The sequence below is a fragment of the Equus przewalskii genome, chromosome 12 (assembly GCF_037783145.1).
Source record: "Equus przewalskii isolate Varuska chromosome 12, EquPr2, whole genome shotgun sequence".
Taxonomy (NCBI): Eukaryota; Metazoa; Chordata; class Mammalia; order Perissodactyla; family Equidae; genus Equus; species Equus przewalskii.
Window position 1 is genome coordinate 1,938,374 of NC_091842.1, and position 17,789 is coordinate 1,956,162.

General features: G+C 52.8%; 1 protein-coding gene across 1 annotated transcript in view; it reads left to right on the top strand.

The window, feature by feature from the left end:
- Positions 1-17,789, top strand: part of LOC103551757 (kinesin-like protein KIF19) — a 50,748-nt gene that overhangs the window by 12,315 nt on the left and 20,644 nt on the right. The window contains exons 8-12 of the mRNA XM_070568928.1: positions 1,037-1,189; positions 1,664-1,786; positions 4,022-4,208; positions 13,111-13,288; positions 14,863-15,046. Coding sequence (XP_070425029.1) covers positions 1,037-1,189; positions 1,664-1,786; positions 4,022-4,208; positions 13,111-13,288; positions 14,863-15,046 — 825 coding nt within the window. The remainder of the gene's footprint in view (positions 1-1,036; positions 1,190-1,663; positions 1,787-4,021; positions 4,209-13,110; positions 13,289-14,862; positions 15,047-17,789) is intronic.

The following is a 17,789-nucleotide window of genomic DNA, read 5'->3' on the forward strand; positions in this document are numbered from 1 at the left end:
ATGCAGTGTTTTAATAGAAAATTGGAGGTGCGGTGAGGCCAGCAGATCAGGAGACGGCTGCGGCTGAAAGGATAGTTTCTTTGTCACAGGTCCCAGGAGGAGGGCGCGCGATGCCGCCAGGGCCGTGTGGGGAGCCCCAGGGTCTGTCGGGAGGCAGGAGGCGGGGGAGCTGTGGGCAGCAGCCTTTATTGTGGTTTCGTGGGAAGGCGGGCTCAGCATTGTCTAGTTTGGATCATTCCAGTGGGCTCTGGGGCATGGACGCTGTCCCCGGTTATCTGGTACCCGGCCTGAGCGTGAGGACCCCGTGGAGGAGGGCAGGGCGTGGGCTCTGGTTGGCTGGTTTGCACATGAAAGGCGAGTGGCACTGCTCATCAAGCCATGCTGTGGCAGGCGTCCCACGTATAAAGTAGAGGAAGATGGGCACGGATGTGAGCTCAGGGCCAGTCTTCCTCAGCAAAAAGAGGAGGATTATCAGATGTTAGCTCAGGGCTAATCTTCCTCAAGAGAAAAAAAAAAAGAGCAAGATAATTGTCAGGAGTGTTAAGTGATTTGAAGGAAATATACAGGGTGACATGGCGAAAGGTCACAGGTGGGCTGCTGTGCTGCCCGGGAGAGCAGGGTCGGGGTGCTCCCACAGGAGGCATGCTGAGCTGGGACTGGCAGGAGGAGAGAGTCTCAGTGTGGGGGTCTCCCTGGGTAACACACGCATTCATATTTTTATTATAAAAGTGGGATTGTTCTGAAGACATCCCTCTGACCCGTTTTTTGTCTCATTTAATGGCATCTTTTCAACATCAGCAGATAGTGCTACACCGTCCCTTTTCATGGCTGCGTCGTACTCCCCCACAGAATCCTGTGTCACTGCTCCCAGGGTCTCAGGAGTATACTCGGTCAGGCAGAGCCTGAGCATCCCCCGGGGGGGGGCTGGGCTTCCTGCACCCCCGGGACCTCAGTCCCCGCCCCTGGGAACCAGGATGGGGGAGGTCGGGGGTCGAGAAAGACTGTCCTCCCAGCAGCCTGGCCTCTCCCTGCTCAGACCCAGAACCAAGGCAAAAGGATGAAGGAGGGCGCGCACATCAACCGCTCCCTGCTCGCGCTGGGCAACTGCATCAACGCGCTCAGCGAGAAGGGCAGCAGCCGCACGCAGTACGTGAACTTCCGGGACAGCAAACTCACGCGCCTGCTGAAGGTACGGCCCGCAGGCTGCCACACCTGACGGCGTCCCCCAGGACCTGCCTGTGGGGGGAGGCTCACACCTGGGTCTGAGGGCCCTTCCAGGGACCCCCGAAGGCAGGAAAACCCCGTAGAAACCATCCTCGTGACTGCCCAACTCTCCCGCCATCCAGCCCATGCTTGCATGCTCCCAGGGACAGGGAGCTCACTACCTTTCCCAGGCTGCCTGTCCCGTTATGGACCGTCTGACCGTGAGAAAATTCCTCTTTCTGCTGAGCTGAATGCTGTCACCTCTAGTCTACGGCAAGACAGGGTGTAAATAAACAAACGGGCAAAGCAATAAATGAACGTCCCCGTAGATTCGGCCTCTTGGTCTACTCTGCTCGCCTCAGAGCAGAAGGCAGTTGGGATGCGTGAGGGAGGGGCCATGCCACTGGGCAGGTGGGGGTCCCGGTTCCCGTCACCCCCAGCTGTGCCTGCCTCCGAGCAGGATGCCCTGGGAGGGAACAGCCGGACAGTGATGATCGCCCACATCAGCCCAGCCAGCACATCCTTCGAGGAGTCTCGGACCACGCTGCTGTACGCCTACAGAGCCAAGAACATCAAGACAAGGGTGAGCCGCCCGCTCCCGCCCTCCCTCTCTCCCTCCTTTGTTCACTCGCTCCCCGCCACCCTCCCCGAGGGGAGGGCCCTTCCTTGTCCCTTCCAGCGTCTGGTGGCTCCTGGCCCTCCTTGGCTTCATCCCTCTGCCTCTCCCACTATTCCCGCAGGGCCTTCTCCTCTTCCCCTGCTTTCTCCTCTTTTCTCTTCTGAGGACACACAGCTGCCACTGGATTTAGGGCCTCCCTAACCCAGGACGATCTCGTCTTGAGATCCTTCATTACATCTGCAAAGACCCTTTTCCAAAGCAGGCCACATTCACAGGTTGAGGGGTTTGGGGCGTGGACTCATCTCGGTGCCTGGCTGCGCCGTGAGCTCTCCGTGTGGTTTGATTTATTTCATTCTCTACAGCCCTCTCCCTAGGAGGGAGGTCCTACGACCGCCCCACTTTACACACTGGACAGCTGCAGCACAGAGAGGTCAAGCAACTTCTCTAAGCTGCCACAGCTAGCGCAGAGCTGGCACCAGAGTCCCTGCCTTAAACCGCTGTGCTGGTCTGTCTACACTGCTGCACGCAGTGTGGAGGATTCCTCTCTTCAGGCTGTATGGGAATTCATTGCGATGATGCCCTGAGTGACTAGAGGTGAACACAAGAGGTGTTATTTTATTACATCGCTATTGTCACCACAAACATGTGATGAACCCTCCCCCACCGCCCAGCTCGGAGCTGGGCGCCATGACAGAAAAACCACAGCATGGGGCTTCTGCTCTCCCCCGAACCCTGAGCTCAGCTGGGCGGGGAGGGGGCTATTAAACCTGAATTCACCCAGATCGACACATAATTTCCAACTGCGGCACGTGCTCTAAATGAGAGCCACATGTGCTACCGGAGGGACTAACCGAGAAGACCCAGGTTAGAGGGGCCTCCGCTGAGGGGGCGTGGGGCAGGCAGGGCCCTCCCGAGAAGGTGACATTGGTGCTGAGCCCTGCTTGACCGAGCGTGTGTGACGTGCAGGGTTAGAGCCACAGAGCGCCTGTGCCCCTCGACCAGGAACGTCACCCTCCACAGCCACCAAAGAGAAGTGCAGACCCACGTGCTCCAGGAGGCCGCCTCACTGGAAAGCCCCAAAGTTCCCATCGAAGGGGGTGGGACTAGCAAGCTGGTGCATCCCTCGTACGGGCCGCTTGCTCTGCAGCTGTTGGAGAGGACGGGATGACCCCTCTGTGCAGATGGACGGCCTCAGACGCACGGCTGGATGAGAAAAGCGAATTAAGGAATAACAGCCGTAGTCTCGCGTGATTTACATAAAAACCCGGGGCCTAACCTCGACCCAAAGAACCCCCATATCTATCTCTGTAGATACACTCCCACACGCGGAACCGCGCAGAGAAGGATCTGGGAGGGCACACGTCAGAACGATAGTAGTGGTGACACGTGGTAGGATTTTTTAAAAAAACTCTTGATGAGTGGTTAGAATTTTTTTGTTTTTTTGGTGAGGAGACTGGCCCTGAGCTAACATCTGTTGCCGATCTTCCCCCTCCGTTTTTTTTCCTCCCCAAAACCACAGTGCAGAGTTGTGTATCTTAGTTGTAAGTCATTCTGTGTCCTCTCCGTGGGACGCCGCCCCAGCACGGCTTGATGAGCGGTGCGTAGGTCCACGCCCAGGATCCAAACTGGGGAACCCCAGCCGCCATGCAGAGCGTGTGAACTTAACCACCGGCTCACCGGCCAGCCCCTGAAGTGTTTTTATTGTGGCAAAATATACGTAACATAAAATTGAGCGTTTTAACCATTTTTAAGCGTCCAGTTCACGGGCGTTGAGCACATTCACATTGTTGTGCAGCCGTCACACCGTCCGTCTCCAGAACTTCATCTTCCCAGACGGAAACTCAGTCCCTGTTAGACCCTGACTCCCGGCCCCTCCCCAGCCCCTGGCGCCCGCCGTCTGCTCCCTGCCTCTGTGGCCCTGACTCCTCCGGGTCCCTCTTAGAAGTGGAATCACACGGGGTTTGTCCTTTCTGTGACCGGCTTATTTCACTGAGCATCACATCCTCACAGGTCACCCAGGTTGGAGCAGGTGTCAGAGTTTCTTTCCTTTTTAGGGCTGAATAGCATGGATTGGAATTTTCATGACAAAAAATGTGTTTGCACGTTTCTGGTGGAAATGCATCGCTGTTAAAACGTTTCCTTCATGGGGGTTCGGGGGGTCAGCCTGCCCTGACCGTGGCCTTGCCCCCTGCCCCCCAGGTCAAGCGCAACCTGCTGAACGTGTCCCTCCGCATCGCGCAGTACACGGACGTCATCTCCGACCTGCGCCGGGAGATCGAGCGCCTCAAGTCCAAGCTGGAGACGCGGGAGACGGACAAGAGAAGCGACCCCGGCGGCCGGGATGCGCAAGGTAGAGCCGAGCATGGACCCGCAGCCTCAGTCGGCTGTGCTACCCGCTCCCCGGCGCTGTGTGGTCGCATCCCTGCCCCGTGGGCCATGGGGTCTGCCCGTCCCAGTGCTCGGTGCTGGGTCCACTCTGAACATCGGCATCCGGGGAGCTGGTTACCTGCCCGGGGGCTTCTGTCTCGCCACCACCTTACTGTGTGACCCTGGGCCAGCGCCTGGCTCCGGCTTGAATTTCCTACCTGTAGAACGTGGGGAGTGGGCTATTTTCTCTGCTTTCTTCTCATTTCTTCCCTTTGTACCTTTCCTCTCCTTTTCTTCTCCCTTTCCTACTTTTTTGTTTTTTCTTCCCCGGTATTTTTTTTTTTTTAATAGCCTTTTTATTTTGGAACAATCTTAGATTGACAAAAATAGTTGCAAAGATAGGACAGAGAGATGCCAGCTTCCCCTGATGTTAGCGTCCGGTGCCTTTAAAAAAAAAACTGCTGAAGGGGAGCTCACGGAACATAACGTTCGTCGTTTTGAAGTGAGCACTTCATCCAGTGGCACCTGGTCCCTTTGGTGCGTCCACCCCGTGCAGCCACCGCCTCTGTCTGGTTCCCAGACATTTCACCATTCCAGAGCGAAACCCCACACCCACCGGGCCGTTTCTCTCCGTTCCTCCCTTCTCCCCAAGTCGGTTTTATTTAGGCTTCCTTTTGGGGTCAGAGCGCACCAGAATTTTCCCGTAAAACTAATCAGTAAGTCAGGAGGGTATCCTTAAAAATACCTGTAACCAAGACAAGTTCGGTAGACATGAGTCGGGCACACACCCATACGTGTTCTTTTGGTTTATTAAGATAAGTTTTACCATAGTTTATAAGGGACTTTTAGAACTCAATCAGAAAGAGCAAACAGGCCAGTTGAAACCAACGGGTGGAGAAACGAACAGGCAGTTCGCAGAATTATTCCCAGTGGCCGATAAATGCGTGAAAAGTGCTCAGCGTGAAAAGTGCTCAGCCGCGGGAGGAAATGGAGACACAAATTGAAACAATTTTCACTTCTTGGACTGGCTACAATTAAAATGTCAGGTGCTGTTAAGTGAATACCATAAAGTAATATAAAGCTAAGTGTGGAAAGGGCAGCCTGAAACGCTAATATTGGGAGTGTAAATTAACGATCTCTCTGGAGGCTGATTTAGCAGAATCTGTTAAAACTTGAAGCATATGTGTTCTGGGCCCCAGCAGTTTCTCTCCTGCAAATCTATGATGAGGTGCACGAGCCACGTGACCACAAGGTGCCCGTCGAAGGGGACGGGACAAGCAACCTGGTGCGTCCCTCCTGGGGGCCGCTCGCTCTGCAAGCTTTAGAGAGAATGGGGAGGACCCATCTGTGCAGATGGATGGCCTCTCCGCGCACGGCTGGATGAGAAAAGCGAATTAAAGAATAACAACCATAGTCGGGTAGAATTTACCCGAATTTACCCACCCCAAACCCCGTATAGCAGAAAAAGACCCAGAAGGGTGCACATCCTCGTGCCAGTGGCTCCCTCCGGGGCAGGGAGAACAGGATCATCAGACGATCAGACGATGGTGAAGAAGTCTTCACGTCTTAACGTCGTATTTGAATTTCTGTAAGAAAAATGTGTTCCCGTATCAGTTGTGTAAATACCGCCTCTTTATTGTAATCGCAGGATGTGTTTATCTTTCAAAACTTGCAGAATCCTGCAAAGGATAAGAAGAAAGCAGAACTCACTGTAGCTATTTCACAGACTTCTCAAGAGCCTACTGTGTAACGGGCGCAGTTCTCAGTGGGGGAGATGCAGGGGCAGGGAGGTCCAATGGCCCTGCCCTCAGGAAGCGTGCATTCTCATGCAAGAGAGACACCTAATGAGGAAGGATGAGATCTGAGGAAAATAAAGCCAGGCGGGGACAGAGATGCAGGAGGAGGGGAAGGGGTGCTATACAAGCTGAGTGATGTGGAAGGTCCTCTTAATTCCTGCCCTCAGCATGCGCAGGAACGAGCCACACAAAGATCCAGGTTCAGAGTCTTCTGGCAGAGGGAAATGCATGTGCAAAGGCCCTGGGGTGAGAACGGGTTTGGTGAGTTCAAGCATCAAAAAGAGGCCCCTGTGGCCGGCATGTGAGGAGAGGGGGTGTGCTGGGAGATGAGAGTCCCACCACAGGCAGGGCTGGAGGGTGCACAGGGGCCTGGGTTTCTCCCGAGCATAGTGGGCGGCCAAGGAGGGTCCGAGCAGGAGGCCGACGTGCTGAGAGCCACCTTGAGACTGTAGCCATGCGTGGAAGACAGGCCGCTCAACAGGGCTGTGCTTTCCCTTGGCCTGTTGTTGGGGCAGGGGCAGGCGGGGGATTCTGCGTGGTTGGGGCCTTGCCTGGCAAGCGTGATGGGAGTGGAGGACGGGGGAGGTGGCTGGGGTGACTCCAGGGTCACCTGTGATCGCCAAGTAGAGGAGGGAATTAGAAAATGCGGACAACTTTGCATTTGGGGGAATTTCCAGTACTGCGGAAGGAGAAAAGAGTAGAGCGAGGCTTCCCGGAGACCCGCCACTGGGTTTTGCTGCCTCTGTCGTCCCGCACTCTTCCCACGCCGTGTTATCTAGACGCAAGTTCCAGACATCATTTCATTTTATTCCTAGATGTGAGGATAATCCCTGAAAAGTAGGGACCCTTTACAAAGACATGACCGCAGTCTCATGTCCACGCCTGGAAAAAATAGGAACCATAATTCGTTCCCATCATCAGATAGCCAGCTGGCGTTCATGTTTCCAGCAATCTCACCCACGTCATCAATCTCTTCTGTTTTTGAAGGAGGATGCCAACAAGGTCCACACGTTGAACCGGGTCGATAAGTCTTTCAAGTTGCTTTCACTCCCTGGCTTCCCGTCCCTCTTTTTCTGGTTTTCCTTTCGGTTCTTGGTGGAGACACTGGCTCACTCGTCCCGCGGCGTCTCTGACCGTCTGATTTCACCGACTGCACCTGCCTCTGCCCTCTCTGTTCCGATCAATTGGTAGTTGTGTCTAAAGGCTTGAAGGGAGCGGGGGTTTAAAAACTTTTTTGAAAAACAAAGTTAAGAGCATGTTGCATTTAGGGGGTGATAGCTCAAACGCAGTGGGCAGGATCCAGGGACTGGAGCGTCCCTGGGCCAGGGCAGTGGAGAGCCCGGAGGGCTGCAGCTGGACCAGTGACCTCCTCGGGGGGCCGTGGAGTGGGAGGCACGGGTCCATGGAGGCTGGGATCTTCGGGGTGCAGGAAGGAAGGTCCTTGGTGGTGGCTGGACTGTCTGAGGATTTTGGAGTCACCGAGAACGATGACGAGAGCAGCAGTGAGGAGAAACTCGGAGAGCCGGGTGTCAAAGTCGCCCGTGGGTGAGAGAGAGTGGCCACTGCTCTGAGGAGGGGCTGGTGAGAGGGTCCATAACTGGCTCCTCAGAGGAGTTGGGAGAAGAGCATTGAGAGAGAACGTGTGTCTGAAGGAGCCTCGAGCAGCCGGGAGGACGGTCACCCCAACTCAGGCCCGTGACCGGGGGATGGAGAGAAAACAGCCACCTGGGCAGACCACGGCCATCATTTTCCTCCAGCTTCATTGAGGTAGAATTGACGTGTAAGGCTGTGTGAGTTTAATTAAAATGATGATTTGACACACAGATGTATTCGAAATGATTACCACATGAGCTTAGCTGGCACCTCCTTCTCCTCATGTAAGGACCATTTTGCTTTTGTTTTTGGGGGTGAAAACATTGAAGATTTATTCTCTTAGCACCTTTCAAGTATACGATGTGGTATTGTTAACTGTAGTCGCCGTGCTGTGCTTAGATTCCCAGAACCTTCTCACCTTGTAGCTGAAATTTGTCCCCTTTGATCAACGTCTCCCCATTTCCCCTCCCCCGCAGCCCCTGGCAACCACTATCCACTCTCTGTTTCTATGAGTTCAAATTTTTGCTTCCTCGTATATGTGATACCACGCAGTGTTTGTCTTTCGCTCTCTGGCTTTTTTCACTCAGCAGAATGCCCTTCAGGTCCGTCCATGTTGCCGCATGTGGCAGGATTTCCTTCTTTTTTATGGCTGAATAGTGTTCCATTGTACGTATACACCTCTTCCTTTGTATCCGGTCGTCCATCGATGGACTCTTAGGATGTTTCCATGTCTTGGTTTTGGGAATAATGCGGCAGTAGACATGGGAGTGCAGATACCGCTTCAAGACAGTGGTTTCGTTTCCTTTGGAGACATACGCAGAAGTGGGACAGCCCCGTCACATGGCAGTTCTATTTTCAATTTTTTGAGGCACCTCCATACTGTTTTCCACAGTGTCTGAACCAGTTTACATTCCCACCAACAGTGCACAAGGGTTCCCTTTCCTCCACGTCCTCGCCAGCATTTGTTATCTCTTGTCCTTTCCATGAAAGCCACTCTAACAGGTGTGAGGTGACATCTCATGCTGGTTTCGATTTGCGTTTCCCTGATGATGAGTGAGGCTGAGCACCTTCTCATGCACTCGATGGCCAATTTGTCTGCCTTCTTTGGGAAGACGTCTAATCAGGTCCTTGGCCCATTTTTTAAATTGGATTATTTGCGTTTTGCTATTAAGTTGTATTCGTTCCTTTGGATATTAAGCCCTTGGCAGATACATGGTTTACAAATATTTTCTCCCATTCCATAGGTTGCCTTTTCATTTTGTTGATGGTTTCCTTTGCTGTGCAAAAGGCTTTTAGTTTGCTAAAGTCCCACTTGTGGATTTTCGCTGTTATTGCTTGTGCTTTTGGTGTCAAATCCCAAAAGCCATCACCAACGCCAATGTCAAGGAGCTTTTTTCTTATATTTTCTTCTAGGAGTTTTATAGTTTCAGGTCTCACATTTAAGTCTTTAATCCATTTCGAGTTAATTTTTAGAGATGACATAAGATAGGGGTCAAATTTCATTCTTTTGCATTTGAATATCCAGTTTTCCCAGCACCATTTATTGAAGAGACGATTCTCTCCCCACTGAGTATCCTGGGCACCTTTGTCGAATGTTAATTGACCGTATATGCACGGGTTTATTTCTGGGCTCTTGACTCTGTTCCATTGGTGTTTGTGTCTGTTTTTCTGCCAGTGCCATGCTGTTCTGATTGCTGTAGCTTCGTAGTATAGCTTGAAATCAGAAGGTTGATGCTTGAGCTTTGTTCTTCTTTCTCGGGATTCCTTGGGCTACCTGGGGTCTTTTGTAGTTCCACATGAATTTTAGGATTATTTTTCTATTTCTGTGAAGAATGCCATTGGAATTTTGATAGACAGTACATCAAATCTATAGATGGCTTTGAGTAGTATGGACATTTTAACTCTTCCAATTCATGAATATGAGACATCTTTCCATTTTTTGGTGTCTTCTTTAATTTCTCTCATCAGTGTCGTATAGTTTTCAGTGTATAGATCTTTCACCTCGGTTAAATTTGTCCTAGGTGTTTTATTGATTTTGATGCTTTTGTAAAGGGGATTGTTTTCTTTATTTCTTTTTCAGATAGTTCATTCTTGGTGTATAGAAACACAGCTTATTTTTGTATGTTGATTTTATATCCTGCCACTTTACTAAATTGTTGATTCGTTCTAACAGTGTTTTGGTGGAGTCTTCAGGATTTTCTGTATATAACATCATGTCCTCTGCAAACAGAGACAGTTTTATTTCTTCCTTTCCAGTTCTGATGCCTTTTATTTCCTTTTCTTGCCTGACTGCTCTGGCTACGACTTCCAGTATCATGTTGAATACGACTGGTGAGAGTGGGCACCATTGTCTTGTTCCTGATCTTAGAGGAAAAGATTTCAATCTCTCACCATTGAGTGTGATGTTAGCTGTGGGCTTGTCATAGATGGGCTTTATTATGTTGAGGTACTTTCCTTCTAGCCCCATTTGGTTGACAGTATTTTATTGTGAAAGGATGTTGAATTTTGTCAAATGCATTTTCTGTATCTGTTGAGATGATCGTATGTTTTTTATCTTTCCTTCTAAGTGTGGCATATCACCTTTACTTGATTTGCGTATGTCGAACCATCCTTGCATCCCAGAGGTAAATCCCGGTTGATTATGGTGTATGATCCTGTAACGCATTGTTGAATTCAGGTTGCTGGTATTTTATTGAGGATTTTTGCATCTGTATTCATCAGGGAAATTGGCCTGTAGTTTTCTTTTCTTGTGGTGTCTTTATCTGGCTTTGGTATCAGGGTGACACTGGCCTTGTAAAATGAATTTGGGAATGTTCCCACCTCTTCAGTTTTTTGGAAAGATTGGTGTTAAATCTTCTTTGAATGTTTGGTGGAATTCAGCCATGAAACCATCTGGTCCTGGGCTCTTCTTCCTGGGGAGGTTTTTGATTACTGATTTAATTGCTTTACTCGTTATTGATCTCTTCAGATTTTCTATTCATGATTCAGACTTCGTAGGTTGTATGTTTTTAGGAATTTATGCATTTCTTCTAGATTACCCAATTTGTTGGCATGAAATCGATCACAGCAGTCTCTTCTCACCCTTCGTATTTCTGTGGTATCAGTTGCATGTCTCCTCTTTCATTTACAGTTTCATTTATTTGAGTCCTCTCGCTTTTTTTCTTGGTAAGTCTAGCTAAAGATTTTTAAATTTTGTGTATCTTTTCAAAAAAATCAACTCTTAGTTTTGTTGATCTTTTCTATTGTTTTCCTAGCCTCTGTTTCATTTATTTCTCCTCTGATCTTTGTTGTCTGCTTCCTTCTGTTAACTTTGGGTTTCATTTTTTTCCTCTTTTTCTGGTTCCTTGAGGTCACTGCTATCATTTTGGTGTGTACCTTTCTGGATCTTTTTCTGTGCATGTAATTTTGTACACACAAATGTATCTAGAGAGGTACATGGTTTGTGTGTCTGTTTATAGGGAGGGGTTTGGCTTTGGGTTTTTATATAAATGATATCAGACGATAGCTATTATTCTTTAACTTGCTTTTCTTATCCAACGATGTGTCTTGGAGGCCATCCGTCTGCACAAACGGGTCACCCTCATGCTCCGTGACGGCCGCAGAGGGCTCCATAGGGTGGACACGCTGAGTCTGCCTATCCCGTCCCCTTTGATGGGCACTTGGGCTTTCCAGTCACACAGGCCCCTTGAGCACGTGGGTGCCTGTTTCTCTTTCTTAGATTTGGGGGGGCTCAGGATTCTGTTGGAGCAAGAGCATGAAGGAAGCTTTCAAAGAGAAGGGCTGTGGGTGACGACAGGCTGAGTCTCATGGGGCCAGCAGGGGGCTTGGGGGGCGGGTAGGGGGTGGAAGATGGGATTCTTGTAGAGAATTTACAAAGCTAGGTGATGACAGGGAAGTTGGGACCTCTTTGGGGTCAGGGGTCAACAGGGCTGCATGCCACAGTGGCTTTCACCCTCCTGGCCTCTTGGTTATTGGGACCGGTCTTAGGTGGTCCGTAGTGAGGAAGCAGACAGTGTCATGGAGGGGATGGTGGTCTCTTGGTGAGCCCTGAGGGGACGGTGGGCTTCCCTGGGGTCCTGCTGTGGCATGCCCGGGGTGGTGGTGGGATGCTGGGTGCATGGCTCTGTCAGGAATGTTACTGCATGAGCGTTTCCCAGGATGTGAAGTGCTCCCAGAAAGCCTTGTTTTAATGACCGCAATGCTTCGGTCATCTGGATGCACCATAATCCAATCCCGGATTGCTTGACATTTAGGGAAAAGGCACGCCTTGACCACTCAGGGAGCAGACTATGGACAGACTGCATATGCAGCTATCTGTTGGGTCAGGCAGGGGAAACCATCGATTAATCACAGGGCAACCATTACGTCGGGACTCACCGTGGGAGAGAAAAAGACAAAAGCAGTTGTTTTCTGTGCAACTTACATTCTAGCAGGAATGGCGGATGTTAAACATTTATCACAAAATGTTACATAATACTGATATGCAGGGGACTGTGAAGAAGGCAGGATGTTATCAGAGCAGGTGGCAGTTGGACCCAGATTGAGGGTCTAGGAGTGTTTCCCTGAGGAAGTGAGGTCTGAGCTGAGATGGCCTAGCCCAACCCCACCCCTCCTTGGATTTCTGAGACCCAAAACCAGGTAACCTGGCCCCAAACCAGCCAAAGAGAGGATCTAAATCCCTCTAAATTATCTATCCATTTATCCACCCATTCTAACATCCATCCATCCACCCACCCATCCACCCATCCACCCATCCATCATCCATCCATCCATCCATCCACCCACCCATCCATCCATCCATCCATAACCATCATCCATCCATCCATCCATCCATCATCCATCATCCGTCCATCCATCCATCCATCCATCATCCATCCATTCATCCATCCACCCACCCATCCACCCATCCACCCATCCATCATCCATCCATCCATCCATCCACCCACCCATCCATCCATCCATCCATAACCATCATCCATCCATCCATCCATCCATCATCCATCATCCGTCCATCCATCCATCCATCCATCATCCATCCATTCATCCATCCATCCACCCATCCACCCATCCACCCATCCATCATCCATCATCCATCCATCCATCTACCCATCCATCCATCCATCCATCCATCATCTATCCATCATCCATCCATCCACTCACCCATTCTAACATCCATCCATCCATCCACCCATCCACCCACCCATCATTCATCCTTCATCCATCCACTCATCCTTCATCCATCCATCCATTATCCACCCACCCAGCCATCCATCTACTCACCCATCTCCCGTCCATCTATCCATCCACCCATCCATGCTTCACCCATCCACTCCTCCATCATCCATCCAACCAGCCATCCACCAGCCATCCATCTATACGTCCCTCTGTCCATCCATCCATCCGTCCACCCACCCACGCATACATATAGAGCATCTCCTTGGGCCAGATGCTATTTTGGTGGGCGAGCATGGAGTTCAACCCTGGCTTAGATGGCACTGCTCCTGGTACAGCCAGCTCTCTTCCTGCCTCCAGTCACGATCCCCTGCCACGACACAGAGGAGGACGGCCGCGTGCAGATGAACAAGATCCGGGCACAGCTCATCGGCGCCTTCAAGGAGCAGTTGGAGATGCGGCGCAGCCTGGTGGAGCTGGAGAATACCCACATGGAGCTGCACATCGACGTGTCCCGCCACCTGCTGACCATTGCCGAGTGAGCGCGCCCGCCCGTGGCCACCACCCAGGGCCCCCGCGCCGTCCCTCCCAATGGGGCAGGGAGACCAGCAAGGACCAGTGGGGGCCACTGGTGGGAACTCCTGCTTTGCTTGCTGTCCAGCCTCCCTCTCCTGCCTGCAGGTCCCCAAGGGAGACTCTAGCCAGGGGCACCCTCTCTTCCAGGCAGGACCTGGTCCGTCCCTCTCCGGCTCTCCTGTACCTGTAGTTAGGCTGGACCAGGTGGGAGGAGGCGTCCGGGTCCTTTTGCTCTCTCTCTCACAGGCTAGAGCTCAGAGCCAGCCCTGCAGGTCAGCTAGGATCAAGCCCAATTCACAGAGGACGCTGTAGGGGCTCCAAGGGGACGTGGGTGTGCCCCGAGTTACACATCCATTGGCCAGGGCTCTTTCAACCATTCCACACCTCCTCCTTGTTCACTCCTACGGGGAGTGGACTGACCATGTGTAGAGGGACTGACCAGGCAGCGTGTCATCCAGGCAGGGGCACACGTGAGGGCAAGAGGTGTAGCTATTAACAATGTCACGGGGCGGGGAGGTGGGCCCAGTGGTGCAGCAGTTAAGTGTGCACGTTCCGCTTTGGCGGTCCACGGTTCGCCGGTTCAGATCCTGGGTGTGGACATGGCACTGCTTGGCAAGCCACGCTGTGGTAGGTGTCCCACATATAAAGTAGAGGAAGATGGGCACGGATGTTAGCTCAGGGCCAGTCTTCCTCAGCAAAAAGAAGAGGATTGGCAGCAGATGTTAGCTCAGGGCTAATCTTCCTCAAAAAAAAAAAAAAAAAAAACTATAACAATTACACGAGGACAGCGGGTGTCACCCGGGACTACCCTGGACAAACTAGGACACAGAGCTACTCCCTACGGGTACCTTATACAGGGCTGTGATTTAAGTCCATTTCTTCTCTAATCCTTCCCACATTTCTCCTCCTCCGCCTCCTCCTTCCGTTCTGTTTATTTTCTTAATTGCACAAACGGCATGGTCCCTGCACTTGAGGAATTCTAAATAAGAGGAAGTGGTCTCTCCATCCTATCCTCTGCTCCCCTTCCTGGCTCCCTCTGGGCCGCCTCTCTCGCAGTTTCCCTGTGATCCTCATGGCGTAGATTCCGTCTGGCACCCTCATGCGAACCCTGAGCTGGGGTCATCGTGGTTGATCCTCACAGAGCCCCACGGTGTCCTCTGTCATCCAAGTTTTACAGCCCAGGGGATGAGGCTCAGAGAGGGCGCATTTACAACGCAGGTGGCCCAGGGTCACCGGCCGGCCTGAGCAGATCTGGGGGTGGCGGCCGGGTGGGTGGCTGCAGAGCCCGGCCCTTCGTCATTGGCTGATCCTGCTGCAAACATTTAGGCTTCTCTATTTCCTCCCAGTTTTTGTTCAGACCTTTATGCTTTTACAAATATAGAGGAGATCGTATAGCAGGCCCAATTCTGCCCCATTTTCATGCCTGTGCCTGCGAGTAGACCAGCCGGGGCCGATAGGGCCTGGGGGACAGGAGGTGCCAGCCTCCCAGCCCAGTGTGGCTCGCACTCTCACCCCAACCTCTCTGTCTGGCTGCAGCTGGGAGCGGGTGAAGACCCAGCAGCACGCGCACGGGGACAGGACGCCCGCCAGGGACGAGGAGCCGGCAGAGGCCAACGCAGACACTGGCGAGGGCGAGTCCATGGACCCTCATGAGGTGGCTCTGGCCAGGGAGGAGGTCAACATGCTTCTGGCTGAGCAGCGGAAAACCGCGGCCCTCAAGGTGGGGGAGAGGGCCCGGGCGCGTCCACATCCCAGCAATGGTGATGAGAGTTGCTAACACTTACTGCTCACTGCCAGTGCGCCAACCCTCTCACAGCAGTCCCATGGAGCAGGGCCAATCATGACCGTTCTATAGATGGGCAAACCACGGCTCGGAGAGATGAGATAAATTGTCCCAAATCCCCAGAGAGCAGGAGGAGTACAGCTGGGACCTGACCAGGTCTGACTTCAGGGTCTGTGTCCCTTGATGTTAGAGTTATACTTGGGGGCTGCAGGGGCCAGTGCGCAGGGCAGGAGGCCCCTGGGGGAACAGGGGAGCCAGTGGCCATGGCAGTAGAGCATGAGTGGGGTCCACTGAGACCCCCCACTCGCCTGGGATAGCCAGCTCCTCTGCCTGGACCGGCAGGGCCTCCAGCTCCCAGAGGTCCGGGCAGTTGCCGCCTTGCAGGTGAGCTGGCTCCTCTCGGCAGGGTGCCTCCCATTGGCATCTCGCTCGCTCTCCCTGAGCCTGGTCTCAGGCACGTGACACGAGGACAGGGACCCGGCCGGCTGGAGGACTCCCAGACTCCGGGTTCCTCTGAGGAGAAAGGAGTCTTCTCACATTCGTGTTTTCCAAGACGAGCCAGCTATTTATCTGAGCTATTTATGGAACAGCTAATTGTCTCACACTCACACTTCGGAGAAGTGACAGGACTGACGGAGAGCTGGCTGCCCTTCCGCCCGTCAGTTAACTGTTCGCAGGCGGATTTTCAGGCAAGTGGAGAAAGCGCCTGACTACGCCACGTTGCTAAAAGCAGGTGGCGTTTATTTCACTTAAAAGCTACGTAGGCACCCGAGGCCGTCTTACCATTACTGCCTCTGCCCAGGGCAATCCGGAGATTCCCCAATCTCGCTTCGCAAGCCCTCCAGCATTTAAAAGTGAGAAAAATGCCTTTTGCTCAGACCAATAATGTGCATCGGCAGAGAGCATGCGTGACCTTCCAGAGCCCAGCGTAGACACTGAGACGCAGTGTAGCATGTGAACGTGACTCAGTCAGTCAATCAGTCGATCAATTAATCAGTCCCAAACAAATCAGTGTTCTAGATATCCAGCCCAGTGCCGGGCCCCGGAGACATAAAGATGAACGAGATACTCTCTGTGACTTAGGCTCACGGGCTACTGGGAAGAGACACCAACACAACTGTGCACGAGTCAGTGTGGTAGCACGATGACAGATGTACGGACAGGATGCTGGGAGCTGGCCCAGGGGGCTGTCGATTCAGCTAGGGGGCCGGGAGGACGGGAGGATGGTGCTGGGGGAGCTGAGTCGACTCCTCCCACGTGGTCCCCTCTCAGTCCCAGAGGATGGGGAAGCAAGAGGCTGGAGCACGTCCTCCTCGGCTGCCCCGGGAGTTTGCGTCCGACCGGATCCTGGGACATGACTCTGGCAGTGACCTGCACTGCATCTCAGTTACTTCGTTAGCACAGTGTTACTGTCTGGGGCCTAGACGGAGTGACGTGGTGCGGTGGGAAGATTGGGTGTCGGCTTAGCCAGGCCGTGCTACCCTGTGATTCAGTCAAACACAGATCCGGGTGCTGCTGTGAAGGGGTCGGTAGACGTGGCTAATGTCTATGACCGGTTGACTGTGAGTAAAGGTTATCCTGGATAATGTGGGTGGGCCTTGTCCAATCAGTTGAAAGGCCTTAGCAGCAGAAGTGGGTTTCTCAGAGAAGAGAAGATTCTGCATCTGGACTGCAGCACCGGCTCCTGCCTGAGTTTCCAGCCTGCCGGCCTGCCCTACAAATCATGATTGTGCCAGCCCACAATCACACGAGCCAGTTCTTTAACACAAATCTCTTTACACACACACAGACATATAGCTATGTATATGTGTGTTACCCTCTCCAGTTGGTTCTGTTTCTCTAGAGCCCTGACTGGCCTATTGGCCCGTAGAGGAAGGTTACAGGTCCCAGGCAGATCTCCTGGGGCTCCAGCTGGGTTTCTGGGGGCAGGAGCAGTTCCCAGTGGCTGTCGTGGGCCACCTGGGCCTCTCGTCTCCCTGCTCCCGCTCAGGCCCTGCTTTGGTTGGAGCGAGGCAGGCCCTCGGTTGTAGACGAGATGTCTGTAACGTGGTGGACGTAGGAGGTGCCCTCAGAGAAGCTCCAGGAGCACCAGAGACTGCTTCTGAAGGCTGCATAGTGTGAAAGCAGGTGGCACGGGTTTCCTGTAGCCGGCACAGCGGGCAGGGGAGACACACCCTGGGGTGTGTGCTAAAATATAGCATATTCATAGAAAATTCGAGGGACAGTAAGGCCTGCAGATCAGGAGATGACTCATGGAAAAGATAGTTTCTTTGTCACAGGTCCCAAGAGGATGGGGCACGTGATGCTGTGCAGGGCCACGTGGGGAGCACCAGGGCCAGTCAAGAGGCAGAGGGAGGGGGGAGCTGCGGGCAGGAGCCTTTATTGTGGTTTCCCTGGGAGGAAGTGTGTGGGGCAGGGTGGGCAGGCTTAGGACTGGCTGGTCTGGATAATTCCAGTGGGCTCTGGGGCGTGGAGGCTGTCCCCAGTTGTCTGGTACCTGGCCTGGGTGATGAGGGCCTGAGTGTGGGGGCCCCGTGGAGGAGGGTGGGGCGTGGGCTCTGGTTGGCTGGTTTGCACATGGAAGGTGCACTCGTAGGCGAGTGGTTTGCCTCTTTTAGGACTCGGCTGACCCTGGGAGGGGCAGTCCCTGCAGGCTGAGCAGGGCCCCACAGGTCAGGGC